The 21,228-nt window shown below is 39.2% G+C and overlaps 3 protein-coding genes across 4 annotated transcripts; 2 read left to right on the top strand and 1 right to left on the bottom strand.

Moving 5' to 3' along the window:
• The first annotated feature begins 14 nt into the window (after positions 1 to 14).
• On the top strand, positions 15 to 770 carry LOC124279408 (ribonuclease P protein subunit p20-like). The gene has a single exon (XM_046715229.1). It carries the CDS (start codon positions 162 to 164, stop codon positions 609 to 611), a length of 450 nt encoding a protein of 149 aa, XP_046571185.1. The 5' UTR covers positions 15 to 161; the 3' UTR covers positions 612 to 770.
• Positions 771 to 4,372: 3,602 nt separating this feature from the next.
• LOC124279409 (protein dpy-30 homolog) lies at positions 4,373 to 8,390 on the top strand. Its single transcript, XM_046715230.1, has 4 exons — positions 4,373 to 4,480; positions 6,271 to 6,356; positions 6,855 to 7,000; positions 8,159 to 8,390. Exons 1-4 carry the CDS (start codon positions 4,471 to 4,473, stop codon positions 8,220 to 8,222), a joined length of 306 nt encoding a protein of 101 aa, XP_046571186.1. The 5' UTR covers positions 4,373 to 4,470; the 3' UTR covers positions 8,223 to 8,390.
• Positions 8,391 to 9,281: 891 nt separating this feature from the next.
• LOC124279410 (purine nucleoside phosphorylase-like) lies at positions 9,282 to 20,153 on the bottom strand. Of its 2 annotated transcripts, XM_046715231.1 has the most exons (7): positions 20,007 to 20,153; positions 18,870 to 18,881; positions 16,243 to 16,412; positions 15,633 to 15,736; positions 15,199 to 15,374; positions 13,451 to 13,641; positions 9,282 to 11,411 (listed from the first exon to the last, which is right to left on the bottom strand). In XM_046715231.1, exons 1-7 carry the CDS (start codon positions 20,051 to 20,053, stop codon positions 11,209 to 11,211), a joined length of 903 nt encoding a protein of 300 aa, XP_046571187.1. In that variant the 5' UTR covers positions 20,054 to 20,153; the 3' UTR covers positions 9,282 to 11,208. The 2 variants fall into 2 exon arrangements, with proteins under 2 accessions (XP_046571187.1, XP_046571188.1); XM_046715232.1 differs by lacking the exon at positions 18,870 to 18,881.
• Between the last annotated feature and the right edge of the window lie 1,075 nt (positions 20,154 to 21,228).

Here is a 21,228-nt window from a genome sequence, read left to right on the forward strand (position 1 = left end):
CGATTAGTGCATTGTTGATAACTTCTATAACTAACAGTGTTCGAAGCATATGCCATATTGTAGTAAACATTGTCGTCGTTATTTCACATGCACGTGTCATATGAGTGTTGACTAGCACATCAAAGGGACATCGGCAACTACTTGTCGTCCTAGAAATAAAAATGCAACAGGAGACCCACGGCGGTGCTAAAACCAAACCAAAGGAAACGAAAGATTTCCTCGAAAGAGAAGAATTCACGTTGAGGAAACGACTACCACCAAAGCTTCCAAAACGTAAAGATGACGTTTACGTGACAAGAAAGACCGATTTCCAAGCTCAGATGAAGCGCTGTCAGAATATACTGGATTCTGGGAATGAAGTATACATTCATGGACTTGGCGCTGCTGTGAACAGAGCCATCAATCTAGCTCTGCAGCTGAAGGCAAATGGTCGCGGGACAATAGACGTGTCTTGTCGTACCTCAACTGTCGAACTTACAGACGACCTTGAACCAAACAACGACGAAACAGAGGCAGACACCAGTTTAAGGAATAACTCCGCAGTTCATATCAAAGTCTACAGACCACAATCACCAAACGAGGAAGTCCAAAGTAGCGTGTCCAGTCCGTGACTCCATCACACAGAGTTTATCGTGCCCTGTTCTAAATGACCATCTGGCATACGAAATGTATTGATGACGATGCTGCTCAAACATACGAATGTTGTATGGGAGCGAAACTAGATTATATTTGTGCTCATGTTTGTATTTGTACGCACTCGGTAATGTCACGCGAGTAACACGAGTGGTGTCATATTGAACGACATATCTTCAAAGAATAATATTCATGCGTTGATATGTTCTCGTCTTGAGGATCGATTGTGCCCGATCCATGTCCATGGAAAGGAATGTATGAGTGGATGTTTCATTGAATACATTTAGAAATGATATATATATAACATGTAGTTTGTTCTTATTTTTGCCTCTGCCCATTTTCACCTTAGGACAGATCCTATGCAAACATTAAAGTCTCTATAGGTATGTAGTAATTTGTTTCAAGTACTATCAAATGTGAGAAATTCGATAAGGAAATACATACGTTGGATGACCCTGCTCGTAGTAACAAGCGTTTTTGAAAAATAACATGTTTGAATTTTGGAAACAAGCTTCATATTTTACACAGAAATCGTTTAGAATATTTACTCATGCAATATTAACGGAGCTTACGTTTTACCACAACAATGTTCTTTCTTTGTATATCATGCTGTTCTGGCCCGTGAAGATCCGGGTTAGAATTGATCTTCAGCAGCCCATGCTTGTCGTAAGAGCCGACTAACGGGATCGGGTGGCCAGGCTCGCTGACTTGGGTGACACATGCCATCGTATCCCAATTGCTTAGATGGATGCTCATGCTGTTGATCACTGGATTATCTGGTCCAGACTCGATTATTTACAGATCGCGTCCATATAGCTGGAATATTGCTGAGAGCGGCGTAAAACTAATCTCACTCACTCATGGTGTTCTAGTTTGTTTTTTTAAAATAAATATACAAGTAAGAATATAAAGTAGTTTTTAACTACAACAACAATTGTGTTAGTAGGGAGGACGTTTACTTCGATTTAGAAAAACAGAAGGGAAAAGAAGCCGTGTAGGTTTTTCTTATTGATCAAGGACCTCGTTCTAAGTTCATTACTCGGCAAACTAATGGAGGAGAGTGATTCATGAATAGTTGTATAGGCTGTAAATTCATCGGTACGTTTTCACTGCAGCATGACATGGAGCCATTCGGGGATGTAGATTTGAGCTGACGGACTGACTGACTGACTGAGTTTGGTTTTACGCCGCTTTTAGCAATATTCCAGCAATATCACGGCGGGGACACCAGAAATGGGCTTCACTCATTGTACCCATGTACGGGATTCGAACCCGGAGTCTTCGGCGTAGATTTGAGCTGAAATGTGGGTGGTGGGTATGGGCCCGGATGAACCTTACTCAAGGCACGAATGTGAGCCAGTTAAAACATGACATCGGCTGTATTTCCGTCATGTAGCAAGGAAAGCAAAGTATACGTTCATTGAAAGCATGGACACTATAGTAGACAAATACAACAGATGCAGTGTTAAACATACCATACAGTTAGAAGTATTGCAGCTGTTGTTGTTTAGCGCCACTACAAATTTCTTTGACTGGCGTACAGTGGACTCTCTGTAATCCGACACTCACTGGGACCGGGGAACATGTCGGATTATACAGCTTGTTGGATAATTCAATGTCTCCTTGCTTGAATACCTTTCAAACAGTACCATACATTGTAACTAGCTTATATCGTGAAATTAATGCTTAATAGCTATTTTCTTGGTAAACAAAGGGAGAAAAATATGTATTTACATGTACATGTATATCATTGGATTTATTCTCTTCAGTACAATGTACGTACATGTACATACCATGCTGACTACTCAATCACATACTGATACCTAGGCCCTCACACTGACAGAAGTTGGTGAATAAGATATAAGGATTAACTTTATGATGCGACGTTTCGATACAGATTCTTGTATCGTTGTCACTACAAACATCATTCTAGTTATATAACGGCGATCTGTAAATGACCGAGCACGGAGCAGGAATCCAGTGATTGACACTATAAGCATCAGTCATAGTAACTGGGATACGATGACATGTGTCAACTATGTCAGGGAGCCTGACCACCCGATCCAGTTAATGGCCCCATGCGTTCGAAACTTGATGACGTATATCTGGCGACGTTATTCTTTACGGGATAGTGTGACAAGCATCGGTTGCTCTGTTACAAAGAGAAAACATGCACCACTCTCCTACCCGAGGCCTTAATATTTTAAGTCGTACGCATGGGCGGATCCAGCGGTGGGTGGGTGGGGTGGTGGTGGTTTCGAACCCCAAACACACCCCACACCCCTTTTTTAAAATGACTTAAGACCACATTGAAGATTTTTTTTTTTGCGTTGGCGGAGCCAAGGGAGGGTTCAGAGGGTGCGAACTCCCTGAACACCACACCACACACACACAAACACACACACACACACACACACCCCTTTCAAAATTCCTGGATCCGCCCATGGTACGTGTATGCACAATTTCCAATACAGACCTATCTCCCATTGATGCTACTGTAAGTCGTTTACTGGTTACAGGACTGGAAAGGTCAGCTCAAGATGATGGTATAGACTACATTATACAGGTATATGCAGGCTCGCTGACTTGATTGACACATGTCATCATAATTGTGCAGATCGATACTCATGCTGTTGGTCACTGGATTGTCTGGTCCAGACTCGATATTTACAGACCGTCGTCATGTAGCTGGAATATTGCTGAGTGCGGCGTTAAACAAGAAACAAACACTTAAAGAACAAATAAACTTTTGTTTTTTTGTACTCTTTTAACCATTACATATGAAAGACGTGTGGTTAGTCTTAAGTGGAACACCAAATTCGTTCTTAAAAACTTGTGGTTAATTAATACCGAGCGATTAAAAGTTGCCAAAAAGTCGCCTGGTTTACTCTCGCCCGCCAACGAAACCACAGTGATTCCAAAATGCGGTCACATCGTTTGATCATAACGATAATACGATTATCCTTAATACCTTCTGAGTATTTCCCTGACAGAATCTGGGCTCATTTCAACGATGGGGATAGGATGGTCTGTAGCAGAGGACTGCCTACACCTACATCTCTATTTATGAATATCATTAATATGGATGGAATGTCATTGAATCCTCGTGTTTTTATGAATTATTTTCGTTTATTAGCTTGTCAGCTAACGGTTGATTACGCACAACTGATTATGTTGACTACATGAACCCGTACTAGGACTGCAACTAATTGGAAACTAAGAGTATTATATACATTTTTATTACAGTGATTTTTTTAATTACAGCATTACAGTGAATAAAAAACAAAAACAAAAATTAATATTCGTGCTAAAATATGGAATTTATATTACAAATTTGTTACTGTATTAGGATTTGTTAAGCATTTTATATTATACGTAATTCTCTCTGTCTAAAACAAGGCGGTACATTACAACAGTTCTACTACAGGTTGTACTACATTCATATTATCGCACAACTATTATGGACAAGAAAATCACATAAAGCTTACCGCGATACTAGGCAACAAGGACGGTAGGATATCGCAAAGTGCCATTATAGTCAGTAAGTATTTGATTGAGGTTTACTATAAAGAATCAAAGAGGTCACTAAGAAGCGACATTACCTGTTGTTATCTTACTTTTCTTTTTTCATGTTTTTATTTTCTGTACACAAGAACATTAACAAAGATTCATGCGTTGCTATGTTGAAGTCGCGTTTTCACTCTAACATGCGCATGTCACGTCTCGCGCATAAAGGAAAATCTAGTCTGGGCAGGTGCCCGTTTACGACATTCAAAAGGGAGGCGATCGATCGTGTTTACGACTTGCCGTACTCAGACATTGCTATTGGTGACAAGAATGGCGGACGGTAAGCATTATGCCCCTAGCTTTATGTTTTTGTAATGTTATTTACCTAATTGGTAGGTATTTTGTTAGGAAAAACTTGCGCAGCTTGAATTATTTTGACGGGGGAAATGATAGGCAGTGATGTCGTGAAGAATCATCTTCTAAATATCTTGGACAAAAATCGATACCCGCTCCTTGAAGTTGACCCTGTTTTGAAGACTTTCGTCCCAGTGGCCTCTGTTTGGATTGGTTCAATATAACTTCTATGCTGATGGTTGTGAAACAGCCGGAACTTTATTATATCTTTCGAGAAAAATCATGGAAACTATTTTAGTGATAAAAGAATGAAAATCAATAAGTAGGATTATGTTTCGTGAGGATATTGATTATGACGAACTTGCTCAGTCAGCGCCAGGTTCAAATTCGACCTGTTTGTTGACAGTAAACAGACGGAAGTTTTCATCCAACAAATTTACAAAACGCTGTGTTCCTGTGATTTATTTAAGACCCCCAGATATATTCGATGCTTTTTCATTCATCTTTTTGTACCTAATGAGACACAATGAAGAGTTATTAGTGTTATGTACAAGCTGAATGCCTATAATCATGATAATATTAAGTTTATTTAAGTAATGGCCATTGGCGAAGAGCAACCATTTGATTCCCAGGCACATGTATGTATGGTATAAAGCACGTTTCAATGAATTTTGTCCGCACACTCTGTGAATTAAAATTATTTTGGGTTTTGTTTGTTTTAAGGGTCTTGAGAATACAGTTACTTGTTTTTATGTAAACAGTGAAATTTGGTAAGAGTTCCTCCCTTTCCCCCATCCCAAATAATATTTATAAATATACTCAATTATTAACAAAACTTAACACAACAATTACTAGAGAACTCACAAAATGACTAAAAGTCCAAAATTTACGTTAGGGTTAGTTTAGAGTTGGGGGAACGGAAGGAACTCTTTCCTGAAATTTTGCTCATCAGTAATAAAAACTAGTTCTGATCTTCTGACCGCCCTCTTCTCCCAGTCCAATGGTTGCTCCATTATTATGCTTAGATTTATGTAGCAATATCTAATTTCCAACTCATACGGAAACTTGATCATGATAAATAATATGTATGAAACCCACTGCTGTGTTTTTACGATTATTGTGTAATATGTTTTAATTTGTTCCATCACTGGAGTTGAAAGGTTCAAGTGTACATAGGGCAAAGTGGATTCCATCTTAAGTTCTTGACCGTAACATTTGCTATGACACAACAAATGTCTTATAAATGTGCTGACATTTTCCATAGGTAGTAGATTATGCCAAAAATAGTCTTATGGGATTATCGTTTGCTTGTTTACCTAAACAGTGTTTCCTTATGACAATGGGTATGCTTGAAGAATCAGGAGTATGTCTGTACACAATAAGCATGATAAATGTTTGTTGTGTGTGCTGATTGGTGTCATTGTGAAATGGTGGGAAGTTTGTGCAAAACTTCATGTATTATTATTCCATAGTCATATGAAAGTATAAATGTAGTTGCATTGAAGACATATTTCTGTGAAAATGCAGTCTTATTTGTATAAAACGTGTCAGTTTAAACAAAAATAATATGTCACTTGGATACAAGTCTTTAAGTTTAAGGTCAGCTCTAGGTGTAGATCTCTTGTGGTGAGGTTGTAGTACGAGTCAAGTCTTTTATAAATATCATAGAAATGTTTGTTGTCTTTGGCAAGTTCAGTTGTTAAGTCCAACCACCAATTGTCAACTCAACCACTGAAAAATTGTCGCTCTGTAAAATATAAAACATTGTGATTCCAGATCAAGTACGAAGTGTGTCAGCAGCTGGAGAGGCTGTGGCAGACCAGCCAGAGACAGTCGCTCCAGACATCCCAGATAACATTCAGGTAGGGAGAACCCATAACCATGGTATCAAGGAGTAATATTTAGTACCTGGAGTAAAGGTGGTGACAATATCCATGTTTACACATTATAAACATGGGAAAGGTGATGCAACACATAACTAAGGACGAGTCTGTAGGAGGGGCTTCCTCCATAACACGTTACATTCACTTACAAGGCTTCAGGAAAATCTGCACACACATACAACTTTGATGTGATGATCATGAGTCACACGAAAGTATTTGGTAGACTTCCATTTCTTGTGGCAGCCTCAATGGCTTAGTGGCTTTATTCAATCTGTGTGCTGGGGCCTTATTCTGAAAAGTGTGGAATAAGGCACCCAGACGGGACTCCACCCCAAAGAAAACTTGTATTTATACTTAACCAAGGAAGTGTAATCTCATATATGACATATGCTATAAAACATCTTGTCTTGATATAGAGTAGAAACAGAATGCAAGCTTCATCATGGTTGTTGACTTGTAGATTTTCTCCGTTTTCAGAAAATCATTGCAAGTGAGAAAGAGGCAGCAGAAACACCTGCAAAACGCCCGAAAGTAGATCTTCAGTCATTGCCCACACGAGCATACCTGGACCAAACAGTGGTACCCATCCTACTTCAAGGAATGTCAGTTCTGGCAAAAGAAAGGTAGGCATATGAAACCACTTATTGATGATTATAAACCAATTCTTAGGGGCACCTGTCTGAGTAATTATGACCTGTAATTCATCGTCCAGAGTTATGTCCCTTGCTCATGTGCCCATGACCATGTTAGAAATCTCAGTTCTCAGATGCCCTTGATCTGTTTTGCACTCAGCAATTTTCCAGCTATATAACCATGTTCTTAAATGAACGGGTTGATGTAATGAGCTTTGATTTACACAGCTGGGATTCAATAACATGCATCAAGTCATTACCCAATCCTGATAGTCGCTTCCTATGACCAATATGGGTTGCTGAAGGCCAATTCCAACCTGGATTTTCACAGGTTCCTAGGTCTGTAAGCTCCACAGTGCATTATATGTCTATGTGCAATACAGCTCTATGGACATGGTCATTATATGTCTATGTGCAATACAGCTCTATGGACATGGTCATTATATCACTTCAAGAAGGTCTCATATTTTTTGACTGGTGTTTACTCATGGTTCCAGAGTTACATACCGAAATTCATCCTACTATGTTTGTGGCGGAGGTGTTGCAGATGCAACATAACATTTTATATCACTCTTATCACACAAGAGCAGGATAAGGGCCAATAGATTTAGTTACCTGTATGTTAATTATCAGTGGACCGTATGGAAATATTTGAATCTGCAGTTACTGTTACTGTAGGGATAACATTTCATGTTTATTAGGGGTGACTATTGAGGGGGAAATAACTGTTGTGATAGCGATAGTCTATTACAACCAACTATTGTAATATTATTGCAATAGTTTTGTTTTCTCCTTGAATTGTCTTATTTGAAGTCATTTCCCAAATGAATGTATAGTTTATATGAAATAAAAACAAGTTTCAGTCTCCTTTAATAACGGACAAGAAACTTGAAACCCAGATCAAGTAAACAGTGAAAACATAAAGTCAATGAAGCTGCAAGTCTGCACCCAAACATCCTGTATTTTGCGCTACACATTTATCAATGGACGTCAATTACTAAAGTATCGATAGTCACACATACTATCAATGCATCGATAGTTTTTCGTTTCTACCATCGATTAATTGCTATCGGAGACTCAACAATTGCAATCCATCGATAGTTCGATGCACCGTTACGGCCCTAATGTTTATGTATTGTCTCTTTGCAGGCCACCAAATCCTATCGAGTTCCTGGCAGCTTACCTGTTGAAGAATAAGAGCCAATTTGAGTGATCGAGATGACTGTTATATTCTTAGGATATTTATTGTTGGAGATTCCATCATTTGGCAAACCATCATCCTAAACATTTTAACATGAAGCATTACCTCTTTCCATTTGTATTTTTACATCCTTTGTTTCATAAGTGGAAATAAATCATTTTAATGAATTTGATAATAAAACCAAGGATTCTGTCTTTTCTTCATGTAATCCAGGAGTACAAGTGTTGATCACACCAGAGATCCATGTTTAGACTTCATGGCATCCATGGGGATATTACAGGTGTAGTGCCAAGACCTGTTTGAATTTGGTTCTTGAATCCCAAGTGTTATTGCTGCAAGATGTTTCCTGGTCACTAATCAGAGGTAACATTGGTGCAAATTTTGAAGCAGATTTTGGTTTCATACACCCAGTTGACATTCAAAGCTGGTGCGACCGCCTCCGTGGTGTAGTGGTTAGAGCTGGTGCGTGTACATTTTGTTCATAAAGTGTGTAAATAAGTACTAACATGGTTTTCCAATGTCTGCCATCACTGCTATAAATATAACGCTCTTACGCCCATATACATAGTGCTAGTTTCAACAATCCATTGCATGTGTCCATCAGGAATCTACCATTTTCCTGGCAATCCACAAGTTGGCAGTCACACATGATGACTAGGTGACCTTCTTATGGCTGTGCCTGGTCACATGCGTGTGGCTACTGGCTATGCCTTGTACAAACACAAACTAGTGAATATCTGTGAGGACTTTGTCTCATGTCTGAAATGGATCATGGACCAGGGTTCACTTCCTCATACTGGTGATGTGTGAAACCTCTCTTGATGTCCCCTGCAGTGTTTTGTTTGTTGTTGAACCCATCTGCATGGGTCTCCCCTGCAGCCCATAGCTCAAAGTGGTGTCCACCTTTACTCAGTAATTGGGCAGAACATGTACCATCCTGTTCACCACTGTGATTCCTCTCAAGAAGAGGTCCATTATACCAAGTTTGTCTCCGGCGCGGTAATTACCAGCACCTCAAGGTGTCCTGAGCCTGATTATTGTGACAGCCACAAAAAAAAATGAATCTAATACTTTTTGGATATCAACTTCTTTATTTGTCATGTTTTGGAGTTAATTCTTCAGGTGAACGATACAGGCTGGGCATGGACATGTATATAGACACTTTGAGCAATGTACATAACAGGATAACAATGGATAATAACAGACCAAGAACAGTTTATCTAACAAGGTTGGAGGGGAGGGGTTACTGGGTTGATAGGAGCCTGGGTCCCATTTCAGAAAGCTATTGTAGCGCTATGACTGTCGTATCTCCTATACTGTAACATAAACTTACGACCGTTGTAGCTCTACGATACCTTTGTGAAATGTGGCCAAGGGGTGTTGCCTGACAGATGGCAGTGAGCAATCAAGGGATGTAGTAAACAACATAGAAACTAAGTCAACATGTCCATATCCAGTATCCAGTCTGAACTCAAATAAAAAAATCTATGCCTCATGTTCATCAGTTCTAAGAACTCTTTAAGAACTCATAATACAACTGATGGCAGTGTAAATTACAATTCATCCTCTTTTTCTCAGGTGAAATTCTGTCAAAAACATTTATTTCAAGAACACTAATGTAACAATAGATAAGAAATCTGAACAAAATATATCACTATATGAAACACAAAATATATCACTATATGAAACATAAAGTCACTGGTAAAGAAAATGGTGAAAGTAGAAGTGTAAGGAAGTCATGCTTAGCTACCTCGATGCAGAGCCTGTATGAAACTCATATGCCAGGTTAGGTTAAATAATCAAAATATATTGTATACAACTTATGAAAGTATGAATATTTATGGAGAATCATTTAGATATAAAAATGTTCCACTGTCATTATTTACTGCATGAATGGAGTATATTCTGATACACCCCACTAATGATGATTGTTGTTCCATCAATAGTGGAAGATGGCTGCATCCAGCAAATAATAATGCCTAATAAAAACTGTAGATATATCAATAATTGTAGATACAGAATAACTCAAACACATGCCAGTGTTGCCACATTGATCCTTGATGGAAGAATTGAAAAGCAGAGCTCATTACTATCAATCACTAAATCTCAGGTGAAATAAACCTCTCTCTCTCAGTAACATATACTTTCAACCTTTGAAAGGGATTTTCCTAATATTCTGACACACTCTTTAGGTATGTTACTTAGCCTATGTATAAGAAAGTATGTATGAGACAAAATCAAATGTAAAACATAAATCATAAAGGGATAGACCGTCCTGAGACTAGTGGTTTGTTTCGGACTAGTCAATAAGAGTATTACTAGAGTATTTTCTGGTGTGACTTATTAGGTGATGTTCAACAAAATGTTATAACACCCATCACTCCCTAAAACCTTCATTGAGAAAATCCTGACATCCTTACATTGATTCTGTATAATAAATCCTCTTTGAAAATAGAGATAAGGCAGGGATTTGGAGAACATGTAAACCTTACATATCTATGAAGTTGGAGTGAGTGAGTGAGTTTGGTTTTACACCACTTTTGGCAATATTCCAGCAATATCACGGCAGGGGACACCAGAAATGGGCTTCACACATTGTGCCCATGTGGGGATTCGAACCCGGGTTTTCAGCGTGACGAGCGAACGCCTTAACCACTAGGCTACCCCACAGCCCCCTATGAAGTTGGAGATAAGACTATAGTTTGTAAACGGTGATTTAATGATTTGGACAATAGACGTCCTGAAAAGCTGATTTCGTCAGATGGAAAACTAGCTGTCATATTAAACCATATCACCAAACTTGAAGAAATAAAATTCAGGAACTGTCTCTGAATTATGTATAGTTAGCGAAATCCTGAGAAAGGTAATACTGAAAGCAAGTTTATCATGAACTTATAAAGAGATCAGAGAAAGAATCCTTGTCCCAGCAGCTCCTTATTCAGTTATGCTCTCAAGTCACCCGAACCCTGGCCAGCTGTGTGTGAGTTAACCGACATGATCACAACTCCATTCTCTCCACCATCAGGGACACCAGCTTCTGCATGTCCTTGGCACGCATTTCCCCCATGGCCAACACCTCCTCATGGGTCGTGGCCTGCGTCTCCTCATACTCAAAGGAACACATGTCTGTGATCAGCGAGATGCCAAATGTGCGTATCCCACCATGCTTTGCAACCACAGCCTCGGGCACAGTACTCATTCCTGTTGGATAAAAAATGATATGATGTTTTTTCCTATCTGCATCATGCAACATCACTACAATGAACTGCATCACAATGCTTTGCAGACTATTGTGACATCGTCTGTTACTATGACATCACATATATCTCTGCAACTGAAGCCAGTTAACTCTACTTTCTACCACTGGTCGCTACCATGATAACCATGTAAGAATGATTTTGGATGATAAACAGAATCTTATCCTTGTGTCTTTGGATATCCAACTTATCAACACTCAGAATCTATTGTTTCCTAGATTTTGATAAAAATGAACTGAGGTGAATTTCTTTATATGTACAGTTTGACCACTCCTAGACCACTGCTCCACATCAGAAAGTCTACTTACATCTATGGAATTAAAAAATGTTATCTTTCTTATTTTCCAGACTTGGACAAATCAAACTGCAGAGTATTACTACACACCATGTCACATCAATGTTTCAGATACTAGCCTTCATGGTTTCCTCAGGCAAAATTATGTCCCCCCCCAAAAGGGTCGGGATACATATTGTTTTTTCCGAACATAACTCTAAAACTACTTGAACAATCTTCACCAAATTTGCGCCTCCCATTGTTTCACTGAACATAACAATTTGGACTTTGTCTTTTTGAAAGTAAAGTTCTTTCTGAACAATCTTCACCAACCATTTGGTATACTGCCTCTCCATATCATGTAGATGTGCCTTTTGGGGGTTTGAACTGTTCTTTTAATTTTATTTTTTTCTGTTTCAATGGCAGCAAATTTGGATTTGATCTTTTTGAAGGGTAGAGTTTGTGTTCGGAGCATAACTCTAAAACCACTTCACCCATCTTCACCAGATTTTGTATAGTAAATACCAATTATTAGTAAGCTTAGATGCATCAACCATATACATATACTACTAAACAACACCATGAACGTTGTCAGCATTTTTTGAAAATTTGTTTATTCGTCGGTAAATAATATCGGTAATAAATATCTCATAAACACCTGTTATGTCTCTTCTTACCCCCAAAGAGAGAGAGAGAGAGAGACACACATACACACACACACACACACACACAGACAGAGGGACAACATGTATAGTGATCAGTAAAACTGATATTGTTAGTAAGTGTTACATTACTGTAAACTAATTAGCTCACAAGCTAACACTGAGCCCCACTGGGACAAAATGGTGCTCAAAGTGTGATTTGTTTGTTTCTTTGTTCTTCAACACAGCACTCAGCAATATTGCAGCTATATAGTCTCTAAATAAATAATCTATACTATTCAGTGATTAACATCATGAAGTTCTGTGCTTCATATTCTTATAAGTTTTCAGTTACGCAGTTGCGATATGGTGATAAGGCAGCCATCTTGACAATTTGCTCATGTTATTTGCCTTTTAAGACAAGGATGGTTGGCTGAAAATCAATTCAAATCCCGATTTCAAAGCGTGAACAGACAAATGTAACAAGGAAAGTGAGCATTTTAGGTGAGCAAGTGAGTGAGTGAGTTTGGTTTTACACCGCTTTTAGCAATATTCCAGCAACACCATGGCGGGGGACACCAGAAATGGGCTTCACACATTGTACCCATGTGGGTATTCGAACCCGGGTCTTCGTCGTGACGAGCCAACGCTTTAACCATTAGGCTACCCTTCATGACAACACCACCTTCATTTTAACCATTCATGACAACAGACATACACACAAGGTTTACTGGCTGGTTGTACAAGAGAGCATCTGAATCATGACAACAGACATACACACAAGGTTTACTGGTTGTACAAGAGAGCATCTGAATCATGACAACAGACATACACACAAGGTTTACTGGTTGTACAAGAGAGCATCTGAATCATGACAACAGACATACACACAAGGTTTACTGGTTGTACAAGAGAGCATCTGAATCATGACAACAGACATACACACAAGGTTTACATCTGAATCATGACAGACTGGTTGTATCTGAATCATGATTTTACAATGAGACATACACACAAGGTAGAATCTGGCCTGACATGTTTTACAATGAGTAGTGATAACACGCTTACCAACAGCATCAGCCCCAAACAGCCTCAGCAACCTTGACTCGGCGACTGTCTCAAACGTGGGTCCGCCAATCATGATGTAGGTCCCCTCACGCATGTAGTCGCCATATCCCAGCTCTTTCCCTATCTCAGCAGCCAGGGCCCTCAGCTTGCTGTCGTAGATGTCCACAGTGGCCGGGAAACGTGGACCAAACCTGGACATCACATGATGGAGTTCACTATACTGTACATGGACTGTATATGAATTATATTTATGCACCAAATCAGGATGACACTATATAGAACATTGCAAGACTGCCTTGTTTTATGTCGGTGTCATTGTCAGAAGTGTTTTGTCCACCCATGCCACTGCAACTCTGTCTATCTGTAAAAGTAAAGAGTGTATTCCGAAGAGAGAAGCTGACAGAACACAGGAACAGACTGAGCAACAGAGCACCAACAGGCATCATGTGATTAGCATGTATGCCCATTCTGCTTCTGATGAAGTTGTGGCTGAATAATTGTCCGGAAAAAAGAGAAGCCTATAAACTGTTTCAGCTGTGTTTGCAGTGCCAGTGTGGTGAGAGTCATGAATCTGAACCATTCCACAACTCACTTCTGCATCAGTTCACTTTTAGTGAGTGAGTGCATGACGATAAATCTAAACTCACTCACTCACTCATAGTGAAATAATGTAGTTCTAAGTGAGTTTTGTAATAGTTCAAAATGTGTCTTCATATGGATCTTTGAACTGATTGCCTTGTTTACCTAGAGATTACCATTACTTCAATAATGGAACTTAAGAATAACTCATAGAACCCTGTATAACTTTGTGTCATTATTTTATCAATAATCGACTCCAACAACCCCATGTTAGATTACGAAGTGCCACTATTTTTTCTAAGTTCCCCTGCACTTTTTCAATCCTAGGTGGAACACTAGACATATATATAGAAATCCATTAACGCTGTTACCTGTAGGAATCTTGCCGTCAAGCCTGACTGATGAGGAGGGTAATGATTCATGTGAGAACAATACTTGCCCTTGAAAGGCAAAAATAGCTGTCATATTATCTCTAACCTATTTGTGTCTGCCCAGGAGACCCTGTAGGTAGAGAAGCATGGGAGACAAAGGACCTACTCAACCCTGAAGCATGAACTTCTCAGACCTGAAGCATCACCTTCCAGAAAATCCAGTCTGCAATGGAATGTCCACATTTCACAAATGTCTAACTTAAATTATTATGACAAACAGCTACTTTAAATATATGTTTGATTGGCATTTTAGAAGTAGCTGAGAAATGCTGGGAATTCCCGTATTCCCATGGGCTAAAATACAAGATTTTTTCCGTACTTAAGCCGATGGGCTTAAATTTTGATTAAATTCTTGGGTGTTTGGAGTGACGTCCCTTTCCAAACGCAGAGACTCTGACTCTGAATAGTGTCACTGTCATAGATATCAGTCAGTCACTCCTGTAAACATGGTTAAAATATTTCATCACTAGAACAGTGATTTTCCGTATTGAAGCCCGGGGTTTAAATATGGGAATTCTCGGAAAGAACGGTAGGACAATTCATGGATGACAGTGTTTTGCAGATATAATAAAGAAGTTGTCGTCCATAAAGTGTACATACTTCCTTTCTTATTACTGTAAAAAATATTCAAGTTTAGTCTCAGCGACAATCATGTTGTTGTGTCAGCTATGTTTCTGGAGTGGTCACTCTGTATAATATGTACGGGACAAACTGTGAACACAGCACCGCCTCACACACCGTTCATCATTCTTGCCAATCAGCACACATTCTCCGGTCAGCCCTGGCAGGTCAATGTGGTCCTTGATGATCATCATGTCACCGGCCTTGTAGTTGGGGTTCACGCCCCCGGCTGCGTTGGTGACAAACAGCGTCTTGACCCCCATCTGCTTCATCACGCGCACCGGCATCGCCACCTGCAGTCACATGTACACTTGAACCCTAACTTGTCACTGGTACACTGAAAGCATTATCCTATAAGATGACTTGGATCACATTTCAAACTTGCTTTACCAATCTTTATTTCACTCGAGGAAAACTTCAACTGAAGTTCACGGTATTTAATGGAATAACACACTGTAATCAAGGAGGACATTTTCATTAAAAAGATAACACAAACCATGATCCCAGTAATTTAAGTGCCTGGCAGACTAATTCACAGCTGTTGACATTACCTTCCACATGGGGTACCCCTCGTAGTAATGGAATCGGCCTCGCATCAACACCACGGACTTGCCAGACAGCATGCCGAACACCAGGTAGCCCATGTGACCGGGTACTGAAACAAGGTCACATCACCTGTCTTAAAGCTGGTGTATCAAGTAATAAACACCAGCTCATTAATTTCCAACCCATTTCCTTTTATAACATGATAGTTCATGTTCATAGTTCCATATTCTTCATATAGTGCCTGGCTAATGCATTATTACAACCAAACAAAGCAAGTTTAGAACTTGACAAGGTACATGAATTCATGACACAGTTTATGGATAACAACTTCTTTTTATTCTTTACCTTCTTTGAACAAAGAATAAAAAGAAGTTGTTATCCATAAAATGTGTCATGTATTCAACTTCTAAATGCTTTTCAAGAACTTCATCTGACTGTACTTTGAAAACAATGTGTCATTATGACACCCTAAACTTAAACTGCATATTTCAGTGTGGACTTTTGCTATTTAAACACCCTGCAAAACCTGTTATTTTAGAAAGAGCGACTGCCTCCAGTCTAGATAAGGGAGATAAGCCAGCTGCAGACAGTAGATGACAGTGAGTTTGTACATACCTGTGCTGACAGGGAAGTCCTTGATCTCAGAGTAGGGAATAGTGTCGCTGTCCTCCACAATGTCTGCCAACCCACCAAGGCCAGAACCACAGATTATACCAAGCACGGGCCTGTGTTTGGTGCGAGCCAGTAAGGCCTGGGCAATGCGCTCGATATCTTCATAGGTGTAGCTTTAACAGACGGAAGATAATGAACTCAACTGTAACCTTCTGTTTTATTGGGTTTACCATCAGTTAATGATACTCTGAATGAAGGAAGAATATAAATCATTTTAATTTTTAGCAAACAGTCTTAATAAATTATGATATACCAAAGGTTTCTGTTCAGTAAAATAGTAGGCTTGCAGTATGTACAGATTATGACAATTTGGTACACCTTTGACTTGAGTTTTTAATCTGACTGCATGCATACGTTTGATGTACCAGTTTCAGAAATTCCACAATGATAACATGAGAATATGGTATTAACACAATGGATCTTAGATGGTCAGTGTAGAAAGGGAAAATAACATTAACTTTATTCTACTTAATTTTTTCTGCATTCATTGGAGGGCGGTGGGGTAGCTTAGTGATTAAAGCGTTTGGTCAACACGCTGAAGACCCGGGTTCGATTCCCCACATGGGTACAATGTGTGAAGCCCATTTCTGGTGTCCCCAGCCGTGATATTGCTGGAATATTGCTAAAAGCGGCGTAAAACTATACTCACTCACTCACTGACCGACTTTATACATTTGATCAACTTTATCTTTGAATATTGTTTTTATAATAAACACTTAAAAATAAGTCAAGAGTATGTATCATTCACAGGAGGATTCCTCTCCAATATGTCACATCCCTAATGCTCTGTAGCTTACCTAGCTTAAATATATTATAATCAATCAAATCTCAATCCAAGCCTGCCTAACTACCACACTGCTCCCACACACCACTGTATTGTTGCCTGGAAGCCACAGGGGAAATCATTATGTGTATTGCCTTGCGTCTTAACCTGGCTAAGTATACTATAGAAGTAGTCTTACAAAAATATTCATGTCTCATGTGAACCAGATCTGTTGACAGCTGTGTACAGAGATGTTTTGAAAGGCAAAATGATAATATATCGAACTAAAATGCCATCCATCTCACATTTTAAAATTTGGATGGTAATCCAATCATTGACTGCCTAATAGGTCATAGTTCAAAGTCTTCAAATATTAGATCAGGATTCTTTGTAAATATTTGACCCAGTCATGAACATTTGTAAGAATCAAATTTATGTCTGTTAGTCTGAAACTAGTAAAGTTTAGAAACATCTCAAGACATTTTGTTCAGGATTATCACGGTTACCATCAGGAAGACAGCAAGTTGTAGAAGAAACATGTTTTCATTTGTATGAGTGAGTTTGTGAGTTTAGTTTTATACCGCATTCAGTAATATGTGGGCAGTCAGTAAATAATCGAGTGTGGACAAGACAATCCAGTGCTCAAAAACATGAGCATCGATCTGCGCAATTGGGAACCGATGACATGTGTCGACCAAGTCAGCGAGTCTGACCACCTGATCCTCTTAGTCGCCTCTTACGACAAGCATGGGTTACTGAAGATCAATATTCTAACCCGGACCTTCACGGGTCTGCATTTGTATGATAGGCCAGTGGCCCCAGTAAAAATACATTCGGTTACTGAGAAAAGAAACATGCTAAGCGGCATGTTGCTCACAGTTTCAGTCACTTGATTGTCTGGTTCAGACAGTTAATTAAAGGACATGTCATGTGGCTATAACGTTGCTGACTGCAGCTTTAATCAACAAACAGAAAACAATGGCAAGACGTAAGACATCGGAACAGTCAGGTGAGTGAGTGAGTATGGTTTTAACCCGATTCTAGCAATATTACAGCAATATCACAGTGGGGAACACCAGATATGGGCTTCACACATTGTACTCATGTGGGGTACAATGTACAATTGTACAATTGTCCTCATGTGGGGAATTAAACCTGGGTCTTCGGTGTGATGAGCTATTAACCTATTTATGCTACCCCACAGCCCTTCATGAACAATCAAACTGCGGCGGCACAATACACAGGCTTGCTATGGAAAAGGACACAATCAACAGCCGTGTCACATAAAAAGCATCAGCTCAAGCATATTTACTCAAATTTTGGATTTCTTGTAGTCATTAATATTTCACATTAATTGAAACTACTCACAGCAGAAAGTTGGGTCCTTAAACCCCAAAATTGTTCTAAAATAGATCTGTGTCATTAAAAATAATCACCAATTAATTTGTCTTTATATATGATTCAAAATGGCTGTACACAGTAAAGATATATTTACATGGTAGTTAAGTGATTATGTCAAAATTATATAAAATATAGCTATTTTGTTGCTAGATTGACATTACTTGACTCTGCCTGTCTTAATGAAATAACACATTCAGAAATATAGGACATAAAAAACTGTCTCAATAAAATAACCTGAACATAGTATAGGGATAGTATTTGTAAACATTCTTACATATGAAAAAAGACAAACACAAAAACTTGACAAACTTAAGTCGAACATTGGAATGGAAGGTATGTCCTTGGACACTCAGAAAAAAGCCATGCTACATGTCGCAAAGAATCTAGAAACAAAATCAGTTTTTACCTGCTTGTCAACCTGGAAGGTAGGTAGTCAAAAGGGCATTATTTCACAAGTAATAAATACTACATGTTCACAACTGATAATGAAAATTAATTTAGAAAGTCACACTACTCAAACTATAGCACATGTCTGTATATCAATGTCCATTAATTTACAAATGAATGCATGTTTTCCCATCCTACATATTCAATGCAGACTGTATCTAAATTGTTTTGAAACATCACACTGAAAGAGAAAAGTCATTATCAATCTAGTCTTCAAGTCAACATGAGTAGGCTAATACTCCGGGATCAAAATACGAACTGTCCCATATTGATCCATGCATTCTTTACCATGTAGGCTGCATGGTAGTCTGTCATACAGACCCTGAAACAAATATATCCAAGAAAGCCCATGCAAGTCTACAATAAGTGGCAAGTCTACAATAAGTGGCAAGTCGTGATAGCCACAGTAATGAAGAAAGTCTCTGGGTTCCTCCCAATTATATTTAAAGATTATAATTTAGGAACTGTTTTTTTCTGTACAAAATGTTCATTTCAGAGACTAGATGTTAGTCTAGCTGCATGGGTACAGAAGGACTTTTTTGTTTCCAGACATGAAATCTTGAGACTAACGATTTAATGACGGCGTTCGTCGACTGACTGCAACTGTTTCAATGACCTGAGGCCGACCAAGCTGTCGCGGATACTGTTGCATGCAGGGAATGTCTTCCCAACTTTGAAAGTTAACCGATGATATCACCCTGGTTGTATCAACACTGGGAAATACCATGCTGGATGTTTGTCTCAATACTTGGCCGTCTTGTTTACACTAGCCTCACCAACTGCGGCATGCAAGAATTTAAAGAATGGGGTGGAACAAAACTGACAATAATGCATATTTTCTTTCCGTTCGCATTCTGTAAATAGATAGTTACAACTTTTAAAACAAGTGGTTGAATCACTCGCTGATAATTTTTACGATTTCTGAAGGAATCTAGACATTTATAACTGGCGCTCATTGGCAGTGTGGTGAGAAGACACCTAGAGTTAAAAATAACTGGATTTTGTCTCAATCCTATTTGTAACGCACGGGTAATGCTAATATACGACATACGATATACGCACAGCATATCTTGGCATGATATAAATAATATCTCACCCCTGTGACCCCTCGGGGTCAGTCCCTCCAACCGCGGGTACCGACATGACACACGTGGGTAGAGAGGCGGAATGATACACCCGCCACACAACACACAGCACAATTCTCTCAGCAAAAACCGTCTGCTATGAAACATGTACCGAGGCGATCAAGACGAAGGTCAATATCAAGGGTAGGTCAAGGTCGACATAGTATAAGTGTTTATAATCACAGAGACCATATACCGGTATATGGTCTCTGATAATCACCACTGACTTCGATATCCAAACATCTACGCATTATATATTAAGTTTCACTCGTAAATGTAGAACATTGTGGTAATTGACATATGTAGGTACAGTGGACGTTTTGAATATAACCGTCCCCCAAACAAAGAGGCACATAGAAAGAAATTTCATTGTGGGGGGCAGGGTATATCAGAATATTGTGGTTGCTTGTTTGTTGTTTAACGCCGCACCCAGTAATATTCTAGCTTTATGACGACAATCTGTAAATAATCTAATCTGGCTAAAACAATCCAGTGATTGACAGCATGAGTATCCTGGCAGGTGACCCTGAATCCATATTATTGATCAGTGGTAAGATCGGTAGGATGAGACTCGATCCTCACTAATAATATATTTCTAATTATCTCTTTGTACCATCATATTAAACCAGTGTATGAAATAAGCCAAAAACCCAGCCAGACATCTGGGCTAGTAACTTCAAAAACTTGGGCTGGCTAGCTGTAAAATTAGACCGTCCGGCAGCAATCTAGCTCGTCTCGGGCGGTCGGACGGGCCTTATTTCATACACTGATTAAACTTCATATCCCCCTGTCTTTGAGCTGACATACGTTCTACACACGCACGCACGCACGCACGCACGCACACACATATATAGCTTCATTTGTTTAGTGTAGTTAGTCATGTTGCATTATACCAGGAAATGTTTACATGATCATGATTTGGGCTGTTCAGTCTGCAGTGTCACCAGAGAATGAGGGCACCCAGACGGGTTCAGTAGCGGTTATGAATACATTAGTAAGCTATTTTTGTACTGCACATTGTTTTAGAGGCAAATGTATGGGTGCCAAATAATGATAGATTGCAAGGAAAACGAATAAACGGTCAAAACCCTTAATTAAACTATAGTATATTTTTTTAAATTCCTGTGAAGGGACATACCTTGTTTCTGAGGTGGAACCCCCACCTCCAACATATCCGGGGCTCCTGCTTCCTTG

This window comes from Haliotis rubra, unplaced genomic scaffold (assembly GCF_003918875.1).
Source record: "Haliotis rubra isolate DU_JTF1 unplaced genomic scaffold, ASM391887v1 Scf25, whole genome shotgun sequence".
Taxonomy (NCBI): Eukaryota; Metazoa; Mollusca; class Gastropoda; order Lepetellida; family Haliotidae; genus Haliotis; species Haliotis rubra.